This window comes from Astatotilapia calliptera, chromosome 3 (genome assembly GCF_964374335.1).
Source record: "Astatotilapia calliptera chromosome 3, fAstCal68.1, whole genome shotgun sequence".
Classification (NCBI taxonomy): domain Eukaryota; kingdom Metazoa; phylum Chordata; class Actinopteri; order Cichliformes; family Cichlidae; genus Astatotilapia; species Astatotilapia calliptera.
Genome location: NC_137424.1, coordinates 82,705,746 through 82,722,855, shown reverse-complemented (window position 1 = coordinate 82,722,855; position 17,110 = coordinate 82,705,746). Strand labels below are relative to the sequence as shown.

At 53.9% G+C, this 17,110-nt stretch overlaps 1 protein-coding gene across 2 annotated transcripts in view; it reads left to right on the top strand.

Moving 5' to 3' along the window:
• Window positions 1–17,110, top strand: part of LOC113018310 (alpha-2-macroglobulin-like) — a 107,952-nt gene that overhangs the window by 6,852 nt on the left and 83,990 nt on the right. For both annotated transcript variants that reach the window (XM_080299511.1, XM_080299512.1), the window contains exons 4-8: window positions 58–110; window positions 216–236; window positions 786–951; window positions 1,026–1,110; window positions 1,207–1,357. In XM_080299511.1, coding sequence (XP_080155637.1) covers window positions 58–110; window positions 216–236; window positions 786–951; window positions 1,026–1,110; window positions 1,207–1,357 — 476 coding nt within the window. The remainder of the gene's footprint in view (window positions 1–57; window positions 111–215; window positions 237–785; window positions 952–1,025; window positions 1,111–1,206; window positions 1,358–17,110) is intronic.

Genomic DNA, 17,110 nt, shown 5'->3' with positions numbered 1-17,110 from the left:
ACTTTTTTTTAAAGTATAAAGAGAGAAACAGAGGTAACCTCTCAATTTTTCTCAAAGTGAATTTCAGAGTCGTTACGATGGATAATAAAATGCGACCTGCCAATCAGCTGGTGAGTTTTTGAACAGTATTATTAATAATGCTGTTTGCAATTTGGATGCAGTGATTTACACAACAGTTTCTTAACTCCACCTGTCTTTCTTCCTTTTTCTTTCAGTATGATGTCATTGAACTTCAGGTAAGAGGGCGCCTCTAGAAAAGGCTTTTACTTCTCTTGCAAATGCATCAACACAACACTGAACACATGCAGTCAGACAGACTTGAAGGTTCCCTGCTCACTGCTTGCATACACACTGCTTCTGCAGTATTACTCCAAGTTACTGACAGTGCAAGGTTTAAAAACTGGACAAAGTGGGTTGCATGTATGTAATACACACCGTGCAGGGGTCTGTTCTGTTACTTGATGCCCCACATGTGAAAATAAAATGACAGTGAATAAATCAAAATAATAATTTTGATTTAATTACTCCACAAACACAGCCACAGCTTCCCTGTCATTACAGCTTAGGTTTCTTTATATCACTTAACTTTTAAACATCTATAAACAAGTGCTTCACATCTAGAAGGGGACAAAGCTGGCTACAGATGAAGACAGGACATTTTTATGTCCCCCTAAATTTATATTGTCCAGTTTTAGCTCTAATCTTGTTGAAAAAGAAAATAAAGAATCTAGTTGGTACTGTATTTACACCTGTGTAGTAGCTGTCACTGTCACTTGATTTAACAGGATCCTCACAGTAACAGGATTGGACAGTGGCTAAATGAAACATCCAATAGCAGAATACTGCAGCTTTCTTACTCCTTGGACGCTGAGGCCCGTGAGGGACCGTACCAGATCATTGTGTCAATGGGTGAGAGGAAAATATCTCACAACTTCAAAGTGGAGAAATATGGTAAGTCAGTCTTATTTATTCTTAAATTCTTTGTTGTAATGGAGTGCAAATGCTGACATTCATATTTTCCCCAGTTTTACCCAAATTTGATGTGACAGTAAATATATCTGAAGAAGTGAGTATTGGGCAGGAAGACATTGAAGCTAAAGTGTGTGCAAAGTAAGGAAAAGTTCTTTCAGGACAAATTATGTGTTGTAAAATCTGGAGTTTGGAGAGCAAATGACTCATAATGTTTACTTATTTTTCTTTAAATAGGTACACGTATGGACAGCCTGTACCAGGACGTGTTACAGTCAATGTGTGCAGACCTATTAATGTGTATAGAGGTTTTGGTATATCGTCGTATGATTACGATCTTTTGGCCCTTTGGCAGATGGGTGGCTCCTGCCACACAGAGACAAAGCAGGTACAGTTATGGATTCATTTCTCTTTTTTTCTCTGATTCTTTAGGTACATTCAGGCCACTGCATTAGCATTACAGCACACGAGTTGCCTGCTGTACTCAGTTAAGATGGCGCCATGTGTTGTCTTCACTTTTTTTTCCTACAGTTTCATTGTCTCATATGTCACATACTGGGTTATGTGCCTTCATTCAGCCGTGAGCTAAGGCAAGTGGTGTGTTTCATTATGTCTGACACACAAGAGAATACAATTTCAGACTGTTACACTGACACAAGCAGAATGAATAGCTACAGGGTTTCCTGAAACATGCAAACACAAATAGAAATACAGCCTGAAGTCTCTCAGGCAAGCTTTCATGAGTTCAAACCCCATTGTTAGATTCAAAGAAGGACATGGGAATAAAGGATGTGCTTTTGCAACAGGCTGCTCAACAATGTGATACAAGTTCAAACTGGTTGTTTGCTAAGTTGTCTGTTATGTGTAGAAACAATAATCCCTTGAGACAGGTGTCCTTGTTGTGTTTGCATGGTTCATAGGTCAACATAAAGTACCTGATGCAAATAAAGGAATGTAAAAAAAAACCTTTCTCTAGAAATGATCAGGTACAGTGGGGCAAAAAAGTATTTAGTCAGCCACCGATTGTGCAAGTTCCCCCACCTAAAATGATGACAGAGGTCAGTAATTTGCACCAGAGGTACACTTCAACTGTGAGAGACAGAATGTGAAAGAAAAATCCATGAATTCACATGGTAGGATTTGTAAAGAATTTATTCGTAAATCAGGGTGGAAAATAAGTATTTGGTCAATAACAAAAATACAACTCAATACTTTGTAACATAACCTTTGTTGGCAATAACAGAGGTCAAACGTTTACTATAGGTCTTTACCAGGTTTGCACACACAGTAGCTGGTATTTTGGCCCATTCCTCCATGCAGATCTTCTCGAGAGCAGTGATGTTTTGGGGCTGTCGCCGAGCAACACGGACTTTCAACTCCCGCCACAGATTTTCTATGGGGTTGAGGTCTGGAGACTGGCTAGGCCACTCCAGGACTTTCAAATGCTTCTTACGGAGCCACTCCTTTGTTGCCCGGGCGGTGTGTTTTGGATCATTGTCATGTTGGAAGACCAAGCCGCGTTTCATCTTCAAAGTTCTCACTGATGGAAGGAGGTTTTGGCTCAAAATCTCACGATACATGGCCCCATTCATTCTGTCCTTAACACGGATCAGTCGTCCTGTCCCCTTGGCAGAAAAACAGCCCCATAGCATGATGTTTCCACCCCCATGCTTCACAGTAGGTATGGTGTTCTTGGGATGCAACTCAGTATTCGTCTTCCTCCAAACACGACGAGTTGAGTTTATACCAAAAAGTTCTACTTTGGTTTCATCTGACCACATGACATTCTCCCAATCCTCTGCTGTATCATCCATGTGCTCTCTGGCAAACTTCAGACGGGCCTGGACATGCACTGGCTTCAGCAGCGAACACGTCTGGCACTGCGGGATTTGATTCCCTGCCGTTGTAGTGTGTTACTGATGGTGACCTTTGTTACTTTGGTCCCAGCTCTCTGCAGGTCATTCACCAGGTCCCCCCGTGTGGTTCTGGGATCTTTGCTCACCGTTCTCATGATCATTTTGACCCCACGGGATGAGATCTTGCGTGGAGCCCCAGATCGAGGGAGATTATCAGTGGTCTTGTATGTCTTCCATTTTCTGATGATTGCTCCCACAGTTGATTTGTTCACACCAAGCTGCTTGCCTATTGTAGATTCACTCTTCCCAGTCTGGTGCAGGTCTACAATACTTTTCCTGGTGTCCTTCGAAAGCTCTTTGGTCTTGGCCATGGCGGAGTTTGGAGTCTGACTGTTTGAGGCTGTGGACAGGTGTCTTTTATACAGATGATGAGTTCAAACAGGTCCCATTCATACAGGTAACGAGTGGGGGACAGAAAAGCTTCTTACAGAAGACGTTACAGGTCTGTGAGAGCCAGAGATTTTCCTTGTTTGAGGTGACCAAATACTTATTTCCCACCCTAATTTACGAATAAATTCTTTACAAATCCTACCATGTGAATTCATGGATTTTTTTTTCACATTCTGTCTCTCACAGTTGACGTGTACCTCTGGTGCAAATTACTGACCTCTGTCATCATTTTAGGTGGGGGAACTTGCACAGTCGGTGGCTGACTACTTTTTTGCCCCACTGTATGGGGACTGAACTGGAAATGAATGTAAAAGCAACCAAAGTCTAAACAAAAACTGCTCAAGCAGGAAGATATTAACAAAGTTTGGTTCTTTGGAAGCCAACAAACAAAAAAAAGGGGTGGTTGCGTGAAGAGGTTTTCACAGTACTGTATAACATATATATAGTAGTACTGAGATTTTGAGGATATAAATGAGATGCTGCTGGGAAATTTAAACGATACAGTGGTTTTGTGAGGTGATGCCATCATACTGCTATACAGGCCCAGCTCGACAGGGTGTTTGGGATGTTGTGGAGGATACGGCGTCTGTGTTTTCCAAAAAGAATTTCAGATTCTGAATCATCTGAGCACAGAGCAGTTTTTGTCGTTTTAAATGAGCTTTTGCTCAGAAAAGAATGCAGCGTTTCCAGTTCGCATTCACATTTGACTTCTTTGCGCAATGGAGCTTTAACCTGCGTTTGTGGGTGGCACGGTGAACTTTGTGCGCAGATATTGATTTGTGGAAGTGCTCCTGAGGCCATGCAGTGATCTGAGTGGCAGAATGATGACAGTTTTTCATGCATTGCTGCCCAAGGACCTGGAGACTGCATCTGATAGTGGATTTCAGCCTTAACCTTTGCATGTTTTGATGACATTATGCACTGCAGATGATGAAATATTCCCCGTCTTGATAATTTTACATTAATGAAATTATTCTGTCATTGTTCTACAATTTGTAGACACAGTCTTTTGCAGATTTGTAAACCTCCGCCCATCTGTATTTGTGAGAAACTCTGTCTCTCTATGATGATCTTTTTATACACGTTTATCTGAATGATCTGTTGCCAGGTAACATAATCAGTTGCAAAATGTTCCTTCAGCTGTTTATGTTTAGTACAACTGACCCCTCCAGACTTTTGTCCCCCCACCCTACATTTTTAAACCATATTGCTTTCATCAAATTCTTTTTTTTTTTTTTTTTTTTGCCTGTCCCATTTGGTTCTTTAGCCATCAGAATTGTTGTCTGAAGACCAACAAGGATACCCAATGGATTTACTTTGCCAAATGGATCATCGTGGCATTGCCGTATTGGTCCATTTGGTCGATCTTTGTTTTTATTATTTATTATATTTTATTTTCAGATGTTACAGACGGGACAGACATGAGTGAGGGATAGGAAAGGGAGAAAGAAAGAGGAAGGAAAGGAAAAACAGAAGGGGAGAGGGACAGTGAGTAAGGGGGGGAGAAAAAAAATAAAAATCTCCTGGATCACCTGTTGAGAGAAGAATAGAAAACAAGCAAAGAAACAAAAAAAACAATGCAACATACTAAACACAACACCATCGCATTAACCTAGCTAAGTGTAAACAGCAGTAAATACTAAATATTCAATGTTGTTGTGCAGCACGCAGGACAGATGTGCTTCGAAGTAGTAGCCAAGAAAGGTGTAATTTAAGTCTACGAGCAGTGAAAACCCGTGTGCATACCTGTGTGGATCAGCGTGCTTGTATTCCAAAGCTTTCTCCATGTAACGATCTGCTAGGGAGTGTGGGGGGGCCACAGCCCCGTCCTCCAGGGTATGAAGCAGGTATGGAGGAGATCAAAACTCCAGACATCCAGAGGCCCCCAGAACACAAGAGACCATGGAAGACCAACAGAGGGGCAGCCGCGCCACTGTCCCAGTAAGAGCTGAGGAGAGTCCCAGATGAGGGTTCACCCAGCAGCCGCGGAGCAGAAGCCAGGGGGAGTTGCAGTGACGCGCCCGTGAGCTCCGCCGGCAGCCAGCTGTGCCTGAGTGACCGAGCCCCAGGCCGAGAGGCCGGGGGCACCCCACCTCCGAAGTGGACCGAGCGAGCCCCAGGTTCCAGGCCCCGATAAGCGGCCGCCAAGGAGTGAGCCGGTGTGTACCCGGACGCCCACCCCCAGACACAAAGAACCACCAACGCACCGATACCTGAGGGAGTCCGCCACCGGCAGGGGAAGTGGTGATGGGTGGAGATAGGCCTCCAAACCTTGGAGGGCCTGAGGTGTCCCCAGAGAGGTGATGTCTGATACCCAACCTGATATATAGACACAGACATACAGGCACACACAGACACAAACATCCATTCCCCCCCTCATGCTCTCATATGCACTCACTCCACACTCAACCAACGTGGAGACAGACATAAAGAGACGCTGTACACACGATCACACTCCCCAAGCGTACTCTACAAACCGGGTCTAGGTGCCCTTGCCCCTGGAGGGGGGAACTGCACCCAGACCCAGGTGGTGTTACCCTTTTCCCTGCGGTGGGGAGAGGCAGACCACCCCGACTCCGTAGCAGCAGGGAGGCCCCACACTCCAGACCGCAGTCGGACGGCCAACTCCTCCTAGCCCTCCCGCTCCAGCAGGCCGCAGAGAATGGGGGTGGGAGAAGACTCCAAACCTCCCTCCATCCGCTCATTGTAGTGTTGATGCATGTCTGTTCTAAGGTGCAAATAAAACCCAGGAGGGCATGGAGCTACCTGCCAAGGAGCAGCAGGTAAGCGCATAGTCCCTCCTGATAGCCCTCAATGTCTAAGTGTATTTAAAATTGAGAGGTCGGCAACGACGCCAGGGGTGAGGTGTACACCCTGATGGTAATATGGACTCCGTGATTGTGCCCACCCCCAAGATCCTATATGTATGTGTAATGAGAGTGTGAATAATGTGAATGTCTAAGTTGTGGGATAAAATTGAGGCAGAGGCAGCCAGAAGGGGACAGAGGGGGGGGGGGGGTAGCCTCCTCTGCACCCTGGTGACATACCCCTACTCCAAGGCCCTGCATGTGTGGGTGGTTGTGGTGGAGCGGGAAGAGGGAGGCAGCTGGAGATGGGGAGGGAAGGAAGGGAGGGGCAGGTAACCCTTCCCTGGGGCCAGCTCCCCCGCTGACCCCAGTAGGCACTCCCACACTCCGCGACCCGCCAGGGAAAGGAGGCCCAGGCCCATCCAGACCGGGGCCCAGTGCAGCAGCGCCTCCCGGCCCCACAGAGCCCGGGACAGTTCACCCAACCCCACCACAGAGAAAACTGCACCCACCCCACCATCCACTCATCTTCCAGACTACATAAGACAGTAAACGCCCAGGCTGAGATCTTCCTCCACCTCTCCTGTATCTCCCCCTCCTGCAGAGAGAGTCCCTGAAGAGAGGAAAGCTCCTGCAGATGTGACCATCTCCCCCACCAGTTGAAGAGCCCCCCAGGTGGCTCGACACACCGGCGGCACCCTGCTCCAGGGCTGGGGCCCCATGCACCCACCCGCCCACAACCCCGGCAACACACCAACCTGGACCCAAGCCCCCGAGACCCGGCCTGGGCCCCAGCTCAGAGACGGAGCGCCCCCAGAACCTCACGCCCATCCCGGACCCACCCAGGGGCAGCCAGGCTACCAGGTCAGTAACCCACGTCCGTCAGCACAGACCCTCCCCTAGCCCCGCTGCACGCAGCCGCGAGGAAACGGTCACCTGAGAGCCAACAGAGCCCCCAACCGGACATGACCGCTACCCCGGGTTGAGCCCCCCAAGGAAGATGCCTCCGGGGAACCCCCCGACGCCCTAAGCCTGGCCCTACCCCCACACCAATCACAACAGTGAAGGCGGGACCAAACTATGACCCCCCACCCCCACTAGGTGATGGAGCTGATAAAAGGAGCCCAGAGCAATTGATCTGATGTGGTGGCAGAGGCTGTATCAAGACTAATGTAATCTAATAGATAATTTCTATATTGGTTAGAATTAAGATTGTTTTTATTTTTCCAGTTCATGAGGACTGTTTTCTTGGCTATGCATAGGGCAGTGAAAATCATATGGGCTATATTCTTTTCTGAAGTGACATTATCTAAGCTGCCCAACAAACACACTAAGGGGGAAGTTGGAATGTTACATTTCAGATACTTTGATAAATCTTCACATATCTCGCGCCAAAACTTTTGCACTGGTGGACAGAACCAAAGAGCGTGGATGTAATTGTCTGGTGTATTGCCTTGACAGTGTGAGCAGTTGTTGGAAGATGTAAAGCCCATCTTGAACATCCGATGACCTGTATAGTGCACTCTATGTAGTATTTTGTATTGTATTAATTGCAGACTGGGATTTTTAATTAATTTAAAGGTTTTTAAGCAAATCTGAGACCAGAAGTTTTGGTCTAAGCTGACTGATAAATCTGCTTCCCACTTTGCAATAGGAAGGGATATTGATTCATCTAATTTAGAAAGTGTTCTGTATATTTTAGATAATAATTTGGGGGATTTAAGAGTAAGAAAATGTGCCGCACTTAGTGGTGTTTGTAATTCAACTTGTCTGAGGTTAAATTTCTTTTTTACTATGGATTTAATTTGTTGATATTCTAAAAATCTTGTCTTGTTGATCCCATATTGTGCAACTAGTCTGTCAAATGGGATAAATTCTGTTCCCTCTAATATATGTTCTAAGTATTTAATTCCTTTACAACTCCATTCTGGGAAATTAATCATATTATTGTTTTGTAATATGTCAGGGTTATTCCAGATAGGTGTACGTTTGCATGGGATTAATGAAGACTCCGTTATTTTTAGAAACTCCCACCATGCTGTCAGAGAAAAGCTGATGTTGATACTTTTAAAGCATTCATGTCTTTTGATGTTTGAGCTAATAAATGGTAGGTCTGAAATCTCTAGATCCTTGCATAGTGCCTGTTCAACATCTAGCCAGGGCTCAACTAAGAAGGTATGTTTTAACCATTCTGAGATGAACTGAAGCCAGTTTGCTAAGAAGTATTGGTAAAAATTAGGCAGATCTAATCCTCCTCTATCCTTGGTTCTTTGTAGCGTTTTTAAGCTGATACGCGGGGGTTTATCTTTCCAAAGGAATTTGGAAATATATGAATCCAGAGATCTGAACCAATCTTGTGATGGTTTGTTAGGGATCATCAAAAATAAGTAATTTATTTTTGGCAAGATCATCATTTTTATAGTGGCGACCCTTCCCATGAGTGATATGGGTAAAGATTTCCATCTAGTCAGATCGCCTTCTACTTTCTTTAGAAGTGGGATGTGGTTTAATTTAGTTAAGTCTGAAAGCTTAGGAGAGACATTAATACCTAAATATTTAATATTTCCGGATTGCAGTTGTCACGGTCTGCAGAGACAGGCCGTGCGGTGGTGTGTGTAATGGACCCAGGTGCGTATACAAGTGAGCAGACGGGAGTGAGCGTAACAGAAAGCGAGCCGTTTAATATGGCTGGTAGAAAAGGTACAAACAAAGGGCAAGGCAAACTGAAGCAAACATTAACACAAACCTAAACTGGGGAATCTAAACAAATAATAAGAAAAACCTAGACAAGAAACTTGGAAGCATGGCATGGGAAACATGGCGTGGACAACAGACCGGGCATGGAGATACGGAGGGTGGGAACACAGACGACGCGACACAGACTGTAAGAAACACAGAGACTAAATACACATGAGGGATGATCAGGGGAAGTGGCCACACATGGGAACGCAGCTGACACACATGAACTTAACGACAGGACAGGAGGAGTGAAACTGAATACACAGACAGTGAATGCAGGCCTTCAAAGTAAAACAGGAAACATGAGACATGAACCGGGGAGACGTAGTACAGGGGGAGGTGACATGACTGACAGCATGAACTTGACAGTACAAGACACACAGACATAAACACACGAAGGGCAAGGGAGACGTAATGCAAGGGTAACATAATTACAAAAGGACTGGGCTACCTTAAAGAACCTAAGCAAACAATAAACATCAAAATAGGTTAAGCATAACACACTGGGTCACACGACCCAGGACCATGACACCACCCCCCCACCAAGGGCTGGCTCCAGACAGCCCTAAACCAAAAGAAACGGACCACCGAGCCCGGGCGGGCGGCGGGGGACCAGGACGGAGGGACCAGAACAAGAAAGAAAAAACAGCCAACAAAAAACACTGGAGCACGTGACAATAGTCCAAACATAGTTCAGGGGGTCGGCCCGGAGGGCGGCAACACACCAGCCCACAGTTTACGAGTTCAGGCGGCCGACCCGGGGGTTGGCAACCCAACAGGCCACGCCACCTCCCATCAGGAGGCCGTCCATGCGGGAGGCATTGGCGGTGCAGTTCAGGAGGCCGACCCGGAGCCCACGGGTACAAGAGTTCAAGGGTCACACGGTCGGGGGGCCGACCAGGCGGGCGCCACAGGTGACAGAGCCGGTCAGGAGGCCAGCCGTGCGGAAGGCAACGGCGGCGGCGAAGGGGACGGCGGAGCAGCTCAGGGGGCCGACCGCGCGGAAGGCAGCGGTGGCACTCCAGTGTCAGGTGTACCGGCCGAGGCCCGGTGGGCACCGGACCAGGCGAGGCAGGACCAGGCGAGGCAGGACCAGGCGAGGCAGGACCAGGCGGTGGCGTGCTAGCCACAGGCGACGGAGCCGGACCAGGCGATGACGGGGCCGCAGCAGGCGAAGCACAGGCTGGAGCTGCAGCTGGCGAAACAGAAGCCAAAGTCGAAGCTGGACCAGACGAGGGCGAAGACTCCGAGGCTGGGCCAGACGAGGACGAAGACTCCGAGGCTGGGCCAGACGAGGACGAAGACACCGAGGCTGGGCCAGACGAAGATGAGGCTGAAGCCGGAGCCGGGCCAGACGAAGATGAGGCTGAAGCCGGAGCCGGACCAGGCGGAGCAGAAGCAAAGGCCGACGCCAGACCGGGCGACGTTGAAGGCGATGCAGAGGCCGGACCGGGCGTGGGTGCAGCTGATGCAGAGGCCGGACCGGGCGTGGGTGCAGCTGATGCAGAGGCCGGACCGGACGTGGGCGTGGCAGAGGCGGAAGCTGGACCAGACGAGGATGAAGACACGGATGAAGCTGGACCAGACGAGGATGAAGACGAGGAGGCTGGACCAGACGAGGATGAAGACGAGGAGGCTGGACCAGACGAGGATGAAGACTCGGAGGCTGCGGCAGGCGAAGCACAGGCTGGAGCTGAGGCAGGCGAAGCACAGGCTGGAGCTGCGGCAGACGAAGCAGAGGCGGAGGCTGGACCAGGCGTGGCAGAAGCAGGAGCTGGTGCTGAGGCTGGACCAGGCGTAGCAGAAGCAGAAGGTGGCTGGATGGGCGGCTCGGGCCCCCCAGCAGACGTGGCATGGTGCTGGACGGGCGGCTCGGGCCCCCCAGCAGACGTGGCATGGTGCTGGACGGGCTCCTCGGCCCCCCAGCTGACGAGGCGTGAGGCTGGATGGGCGGCTCGGAACCCCCAGCAGGCGTGGCATGGTGCTGGACGGCCTCCTCGGGCCCTCCAGCAGACGAGGCGTGAGGCTGGACGGGCGGCTCGGGCCCCCCAGCAGACGTGGCATGGTGCTGGACGGGCTCCTCGGACCCTCCAGCGGAGACAGGCGGCCGGACGGGCCCCTCGGACGCTCCAGTTGACGAGGCATGAGGCTGGTGCGGTTCTCCTGAACCCCCAGCTGACGTGGAAGGAAGCTGAACGGGCTCCTCGGGCCCCCCAGCCGACGTGGAAGGTTGCTGAACGGGCCCCTCGGACCCTCCAGCTGACGTGGAAGGTTGCTGAACGGGCCCCTCGGACCCTCCAGCTGATGTGGAAGGAGGCCGAACGGGCCCCTCTGACCCTCCAGCTGACGTGGAAGGAGGCCGGACGGGCTCCTCGGGCCCTGCAGCTGACGAGGCATGAGGCTGGACGGGCTCCTCGGGCCCTCCAGCTGACGTGGCTTGAGGCCGGACGGGCTCCTCGGGCCCTCCAGCCGACGTGGCTTGAGGCCGGACGGGCTCCTCGGGCCCTCCAGCTGACGAGGCATGAGGCTGGACGGGCTCCTCGGGCCCTCCAGCCGACGTGGCTTGAGGCCGGACGGGCTCCTCGGGCCCTCCAGCCGACGTGGCTTGAGGCCGGACGGGCTCCTCGGGCCCTCCAGCTGACGTGGCTTGAGGCCGGACGGGCTCCTCGGGCCCTCCAGCTGACGAGGCATGAGGCCGGACGGGCTCCTCGGGCCCTCCAGCTGACGAGGCATGAGGCTGGACGGGCTCCTCGGGCCCTCCAGCTGGAAGAGACGGCTGAAGCGGAAGGCAGTCTGAGGCGGAGAGAAAACTCACGCCATTCCTAGCAGGCTGAGAAGTAACCTGTACAGCAGACGTGGCATGAGGCTGAACGGGCTCCTCGGGCCCTCCAGCTGGAAGAGACGGCTGAAGCAGAAGGCAGTCTGAGGCGGAGAGAAAGCTCACGCCATTCCTAGCAGGCTGAGAAGCAACCTGTACAGCAGACGTGGGGTCCCCTTTCGCAGTCTCCTGAACCTGGGCTTCATGTGGCGCGACTGTGAGAGCAACGCTAGAAAAAATCCTGGATCCTACAGAGTCAGGAATATGGTCTGTGGTTTCGTTGTGCGCTCCCTCAAAACAGTCACACACAGGTCTTTCGGCTCTGGAGCCCAATTCCGTTATAGTCTCCGGCCTCGGCAAATCAATGCTCATCTCACTCTGCTTCATAGAAGGGACGTGAGGCACGAAAACGTCGTCACTCACCGGAGTTAATGCGGTGCAACGGCGGCGCCGGCGCCGCCCCCTTCTGGTAGCTGGCGCGGTGGGCGCTGATGGCACCAATGCAGAGGGTGACGTAGCGGCGATCACCCCGTCGTCCGCCCACATCCTTGCCAGAAATGAGGCAGGCGAAGTAAAGTCTAAGCGGATTGGAGACGGCGAGCGGCTGGTAGGCTGTGCAGCAGGTGAGAGGTCCTCCTCCGGGATGAGCCAGGGCTTCCACCGGAGCTCGTCCTCCCGATAAGCCCGTAACACCTGCTGCCGCTCCTCCTCACCAAAGTCTATGGCCTCCGTCGTCTCCGTGCGCCACGCCGTGCGGCCAGACCGCGGTGAAGACGCGGACGCCGACGGGGCGCGAGCGGAAGGTGTGTCAGGGGCGAGCCTCACCGTTCCAACTGCAACTGCCTCCGGCTCGCGAAGCAGCGGGGAAATGGGACAACAGCAGGGCTCTGGCGGCACAGCCCGCACGCTAGGCAGCTGTGGCTGCGGACGGAGTTGGAGAGCGGTGACGAGAAGGTCAGTGATCAGCGGGTGTAGTGCCTCCCATAGCCAGGGAAACACAGCCACGCATACTCCCACTTGGCGGGCTAACTCCTCCCGTTCCTCCTCTCCAGAGCACCGCAGCCATTTACCACAGAGCGACTCCACCGTCTGGATGATCTCCCTCTCTTGCGTCGCTGGGTCCGGCATGGTCGCGTCGTACTGTCACGGTCTGCAGAGACAGGCCGTGCGGTGGTGTGTGTAATGGACCCAGGTGCGTATACAAGTGAGCAGACGGGAGTGAGCGTAACAGAAAGCGAGCCGTTTAATATGGCTGGTAGAAAAGGTACAAACAAAGGGCAAGGCAAACTGAAGCAAACATTAACACAAACCTAAACTGGGGAATCTAAACAAATAATAAGAAAAACCTAGACAAGAAACTTGGAAGCATGGCATGGGAAACATGGCGTGGACAACAGACCGGGCATGGAGATACGGAGGGTGGGAACACAGACGACGCGACACAGACTGTAAGAAACACAGAGACTAAATACACATGAGGGATGATCAGGGGAAGTGGCCACACATGGGAACGCAGCTGACACACATGAACTTAACGACAGGACAGGAGGAGTGAAACTGAATACACAGACAGTGAATGCAGGCCTTCAAAGTAAAACAGGAAACATGAGACATGAACCGGGGAGACGTAGTACAGGGGGAGGTGACATGACTGACAGCATGAACTTGACAGTACAAGACACACAGACATAAACACACGAAGGGCAAGGGAGACGTAATGCAAGGGTAACATAATTACAAAAGGACTGGGCTACCTTAAAGAACCTAAGCAAACAATAAACATCAAAATAGGTTAAGCATAACACACTGGGTCACACGACCCAGGACCATGACACCACCCCCCCACCAAGGGCTGGCTCCAGACAGCCCTAAACCAAAAGAAACGGACCACCGAGCCCGGGCGGGCGGCGGGGGACCAGGACGGAGGGACCAGAACAAGAAAGAAAAAACAGCCAACAAAAAACACTGGAGCACGTGACAATAGTCCAAACATAGTTCAGGGGGTCGGCCCGGAGGGCGGCAACACACCAGCCCACAGTTTACGAGTTCAGGCGGCCGACCCGGGGGTTGGCAACCCAACAGGTCACGCCACCTCCCATCAGGAGGCCGTCCATGCGGGAGGCATTGGCGGTGCAGTTCAGGAGGCCGACCCGGAGCCCACGGGTACAAGAGTTCAAGGGTCACACGGTCGGGGGGCCGACCAGGCGGGCGCCACAGGTGACAGAGCCGGTCAGGAGGCCAGCCGTGCGGAAGGCAACGGCGGCGGCGAAGGGGACGGCGGAGCAGCTCAGGGGGCCGACCGCGCGGAAGGCAGCGGTGGCACTCCAGTGTCAGGTGTACCGGCCGAGGCCCGGTGGGCACCGGACCAGGCGAGGCAGGACCAGGCGAGGCAGGACCAGGCGAGGCAGGACCAGGCGGTGGCGTGCTAGCCACAGGCGACGGAGCCGGACCAGGCGATGACGGGGCCGCAGCAGGCGAAGCACAGGCTGGAGCTGCAGCTGGCGAAACAGAAGCCAAAGTCGAAGCTGGACCAGACGAGGGCGAAGACTCCGAGGCTGGGCCAGACGAGGACGAAGACTCCGAGGCTGGGCCAGACGAGGACGAAGACACCGAGGCTGGGCCAGACGAAGATGAGGCTGAAGCCGGAGCCGGGCCAGACGAAGATGAGGCTGAAGCCGGAGCCGGACCAGGCGGAGCAGAAGCAAAGGCCGACGCCAGACCGGGCGACGTTGAAGGCGATGCAGAGGCCGGACCGGGCGTGGGTGCAGCTGATGCAGAGGCCGGACCGGGCGTGGGTGCAGCTGATGCAGAGGCCGGACCGGACGTGGGCGTGGCAGAGGCGGAAGCTGGACCAGACGAGGATGAAGACACGGATGAAGCTGGACCAGACGAGGATGAAGACGAGGAGGCTGGACCAGACGAGGATGAAGACGAGGAGGCTGGACCAGACGAGGATGAAGACTCGGAGGCTGCGGCAGGCGAAGCACAGGCTGGAGCTGAGGCAGGCGAAGCACAGGCTGGAGCTGCGGCAGACGAAGCAGAGGCGGAGGCTGGACCAGGCGTGGCAGAAGCAGGAGCTGGTGCTGAGGCTGGACCAGGCGTAGCAGAAGCAGAAGGTGGCTGGATGGGCGGCTCGGGCCCCCCAGCAGACGTGGCATGGTGCTGGACGGGCGGCTCGGGCCCCCCAGCAGACGTGGCATGGTGCTGGACGGGCTCCTCGGCCCCCCAGCTGACGAGGCGTGAGGCTGGATGGGCGGCTCGGAACCCCCAGCAGGCGTGGCATGGTGCTGGACGGCCTCCTCGGGCCCTCCAGCAGACGAGGCGTGAGGCTGGACGGGCGGCTCGGGCCCCCCAGCAGACGTGGCATGGTGCTGGACGGGCTCCTCGGACCCTCCAGCGGAGACAGGCGGCCGGACGGGCCCCTCGGACGCTCCAGTTGACGAGGCATGAGGCTGGTGCGGTTCTCCTGAACCCCCAGCTGACGTGGAAGGAAGCTGAACGGGCTCCTCGGGCCCCCCAGCCGACGTGGAAGGTTGCTGAACGGGCCCCTCGGACCCTCCAGCTGACGTGGAAGGTTGCTGAACGGGCCCCTCGGACCCTCCAGCTGACGTGGAAGGAGGCCGAACGGGCCCCTCTGACCCTCCAGCTGACGTGGAAGGAGGCCGGACGGGCTCCTCGGGCCCTGCAGCTGACGAGGCATGAGGCTGGACGGGCTCCTCGGGCCCTCCAGCTGACGTGGCTTGAGGCCGGACGGGCTCCTCGGGCCCTCCAGCCGACGTGGCTTGAGGCCGGACGGGCTCCTCGGGCCCTCCAGCTGACGAGGCATGAGGCTGGACGGGCTCCTCGGGCCCTCCAGCCGACGTGGCTTGAGGCCGGACGGGCTCCTCGGGCCCTCCAGCCGACGTGGCTTGAGGCCGGACGGGCTCCTCGGGCCCTCCAGCTGACGTGGCTTGAGGCCGGACGGGCTCCTCGGGCCCTCCAGCTGACGAGGCATGAGGCCGGACGGGCTCCTCGGGCCCTCCAGCTGACGAGGCATGAGGCTGGACGGGCTCCTCGGGCCCTCCAGCTGGAAGAGACGGCTGAAGCGGAAGGCAGTCTGAGGCGGAGAGAAAACTCACGCCATTCCTAGCAGGCTGAGAAGTAACCTGTACAGCAGACGTGGCATGAGGCTGAACGGGCTCCTCGGGCCCTCCAGCTGGAAGAGACGGCTGAAGCAGAAGGCAGTCTGAGGCGGAGAGAAAGCTCACGCCATTCCTAGCAGGCTGAGAAGCAACCTGTACAGCAGACGTGGGGTCCCCTTTCGCAGTCTCCTGAACCTGGGCTTCATGTGGCGCGACTGTGAGAGCAACGCTAGAAAAAATCCTGGATCCTACAGAGTCAGGAATATGGTCTGTGGTTTCGTTGTGCGCTCCCTCAAAACAGTCACACACAGGTCTTTCGGCTCTGGAGCCCAATTCCGTTATAGTCTCCGGCCTCGGCAAATCAATGCTCATCTCACTCTGCTTCATAGAAGGGACGTGAGGCACGAAAACGTCGTCACTCACCGGAGTTAATGCGGTGCAACGGCGGCGCCGGCGCCGCCCCCTTCTGGTAGCTGGCGCGGTGGGCGCTGATGGCACCAATGCAGAGGGTGACGTAGCGGCGATCACCCCGTCGTCCGCCCACATCCTTGCCAGAAATGAGGCAGGCGAAGTAAAGTCTAAGCGGATTGGAGACGGCGAGCGGCTGGTAGGCTGTGCAGCAGGTGAGAGGTCCTCCTCCGGGATGAGCCAGGGCTTCCACCGGAGCTCGTCCTCCCGATAAGCCCGTAACACCTGCTGCCGCTCCTCCTCACCAAAGTCTATGGCCTCCGTCGTCTCCGTGCGCCACGCCGTGCGGCCAGACCGCGGTGAAGACGCGGACGCCGACGGGGCGCGAGCGGAAGGTGTGTCAGGGGCGAGCCTCACCGTTCCAACTGCAACTGCCTCCGGCTCGCGAAGCAGCGGGGAAATGGGACAACAGCAGGGCTCTGGCGGCACAGCCCGCACGCTAGGCAGCTGTGGCTGCGGACGGAGTTGGAGAGCGGTGACGAGAAGGTCAGTGATCAGCGGGTGTAGTGCCTCCCATAGCCAGGGAAACACAGCCACGCATACTCCCACTTGGCGGGCTAACTCCTCCCGTTCCTCCTCTCCAGAGCACCGCAGCCATTTACCACAGAGCGACTCCACCGTCTGGATGATCTCCCTCTCTTGCGTCGCTGGGTCCGGCATGGTCGCGTCGTACTGTCACGGTCTGCAGAGACAGGCCGTGCGGTGGTGTGTGTAATGGACCCAGGTGCGTATACAAGTGAGCAGACGGGAGTGAGCGTAACAGAAAGCGAGCCGTTTAATATGGCTGGTAGAAAAGGTACAAACAAAGGGCAAGGCAAACTGAAGCAAACATTAACACAAACCTAAACTGGGGAATCTAAACAAATAATAAGAAAAACCTAG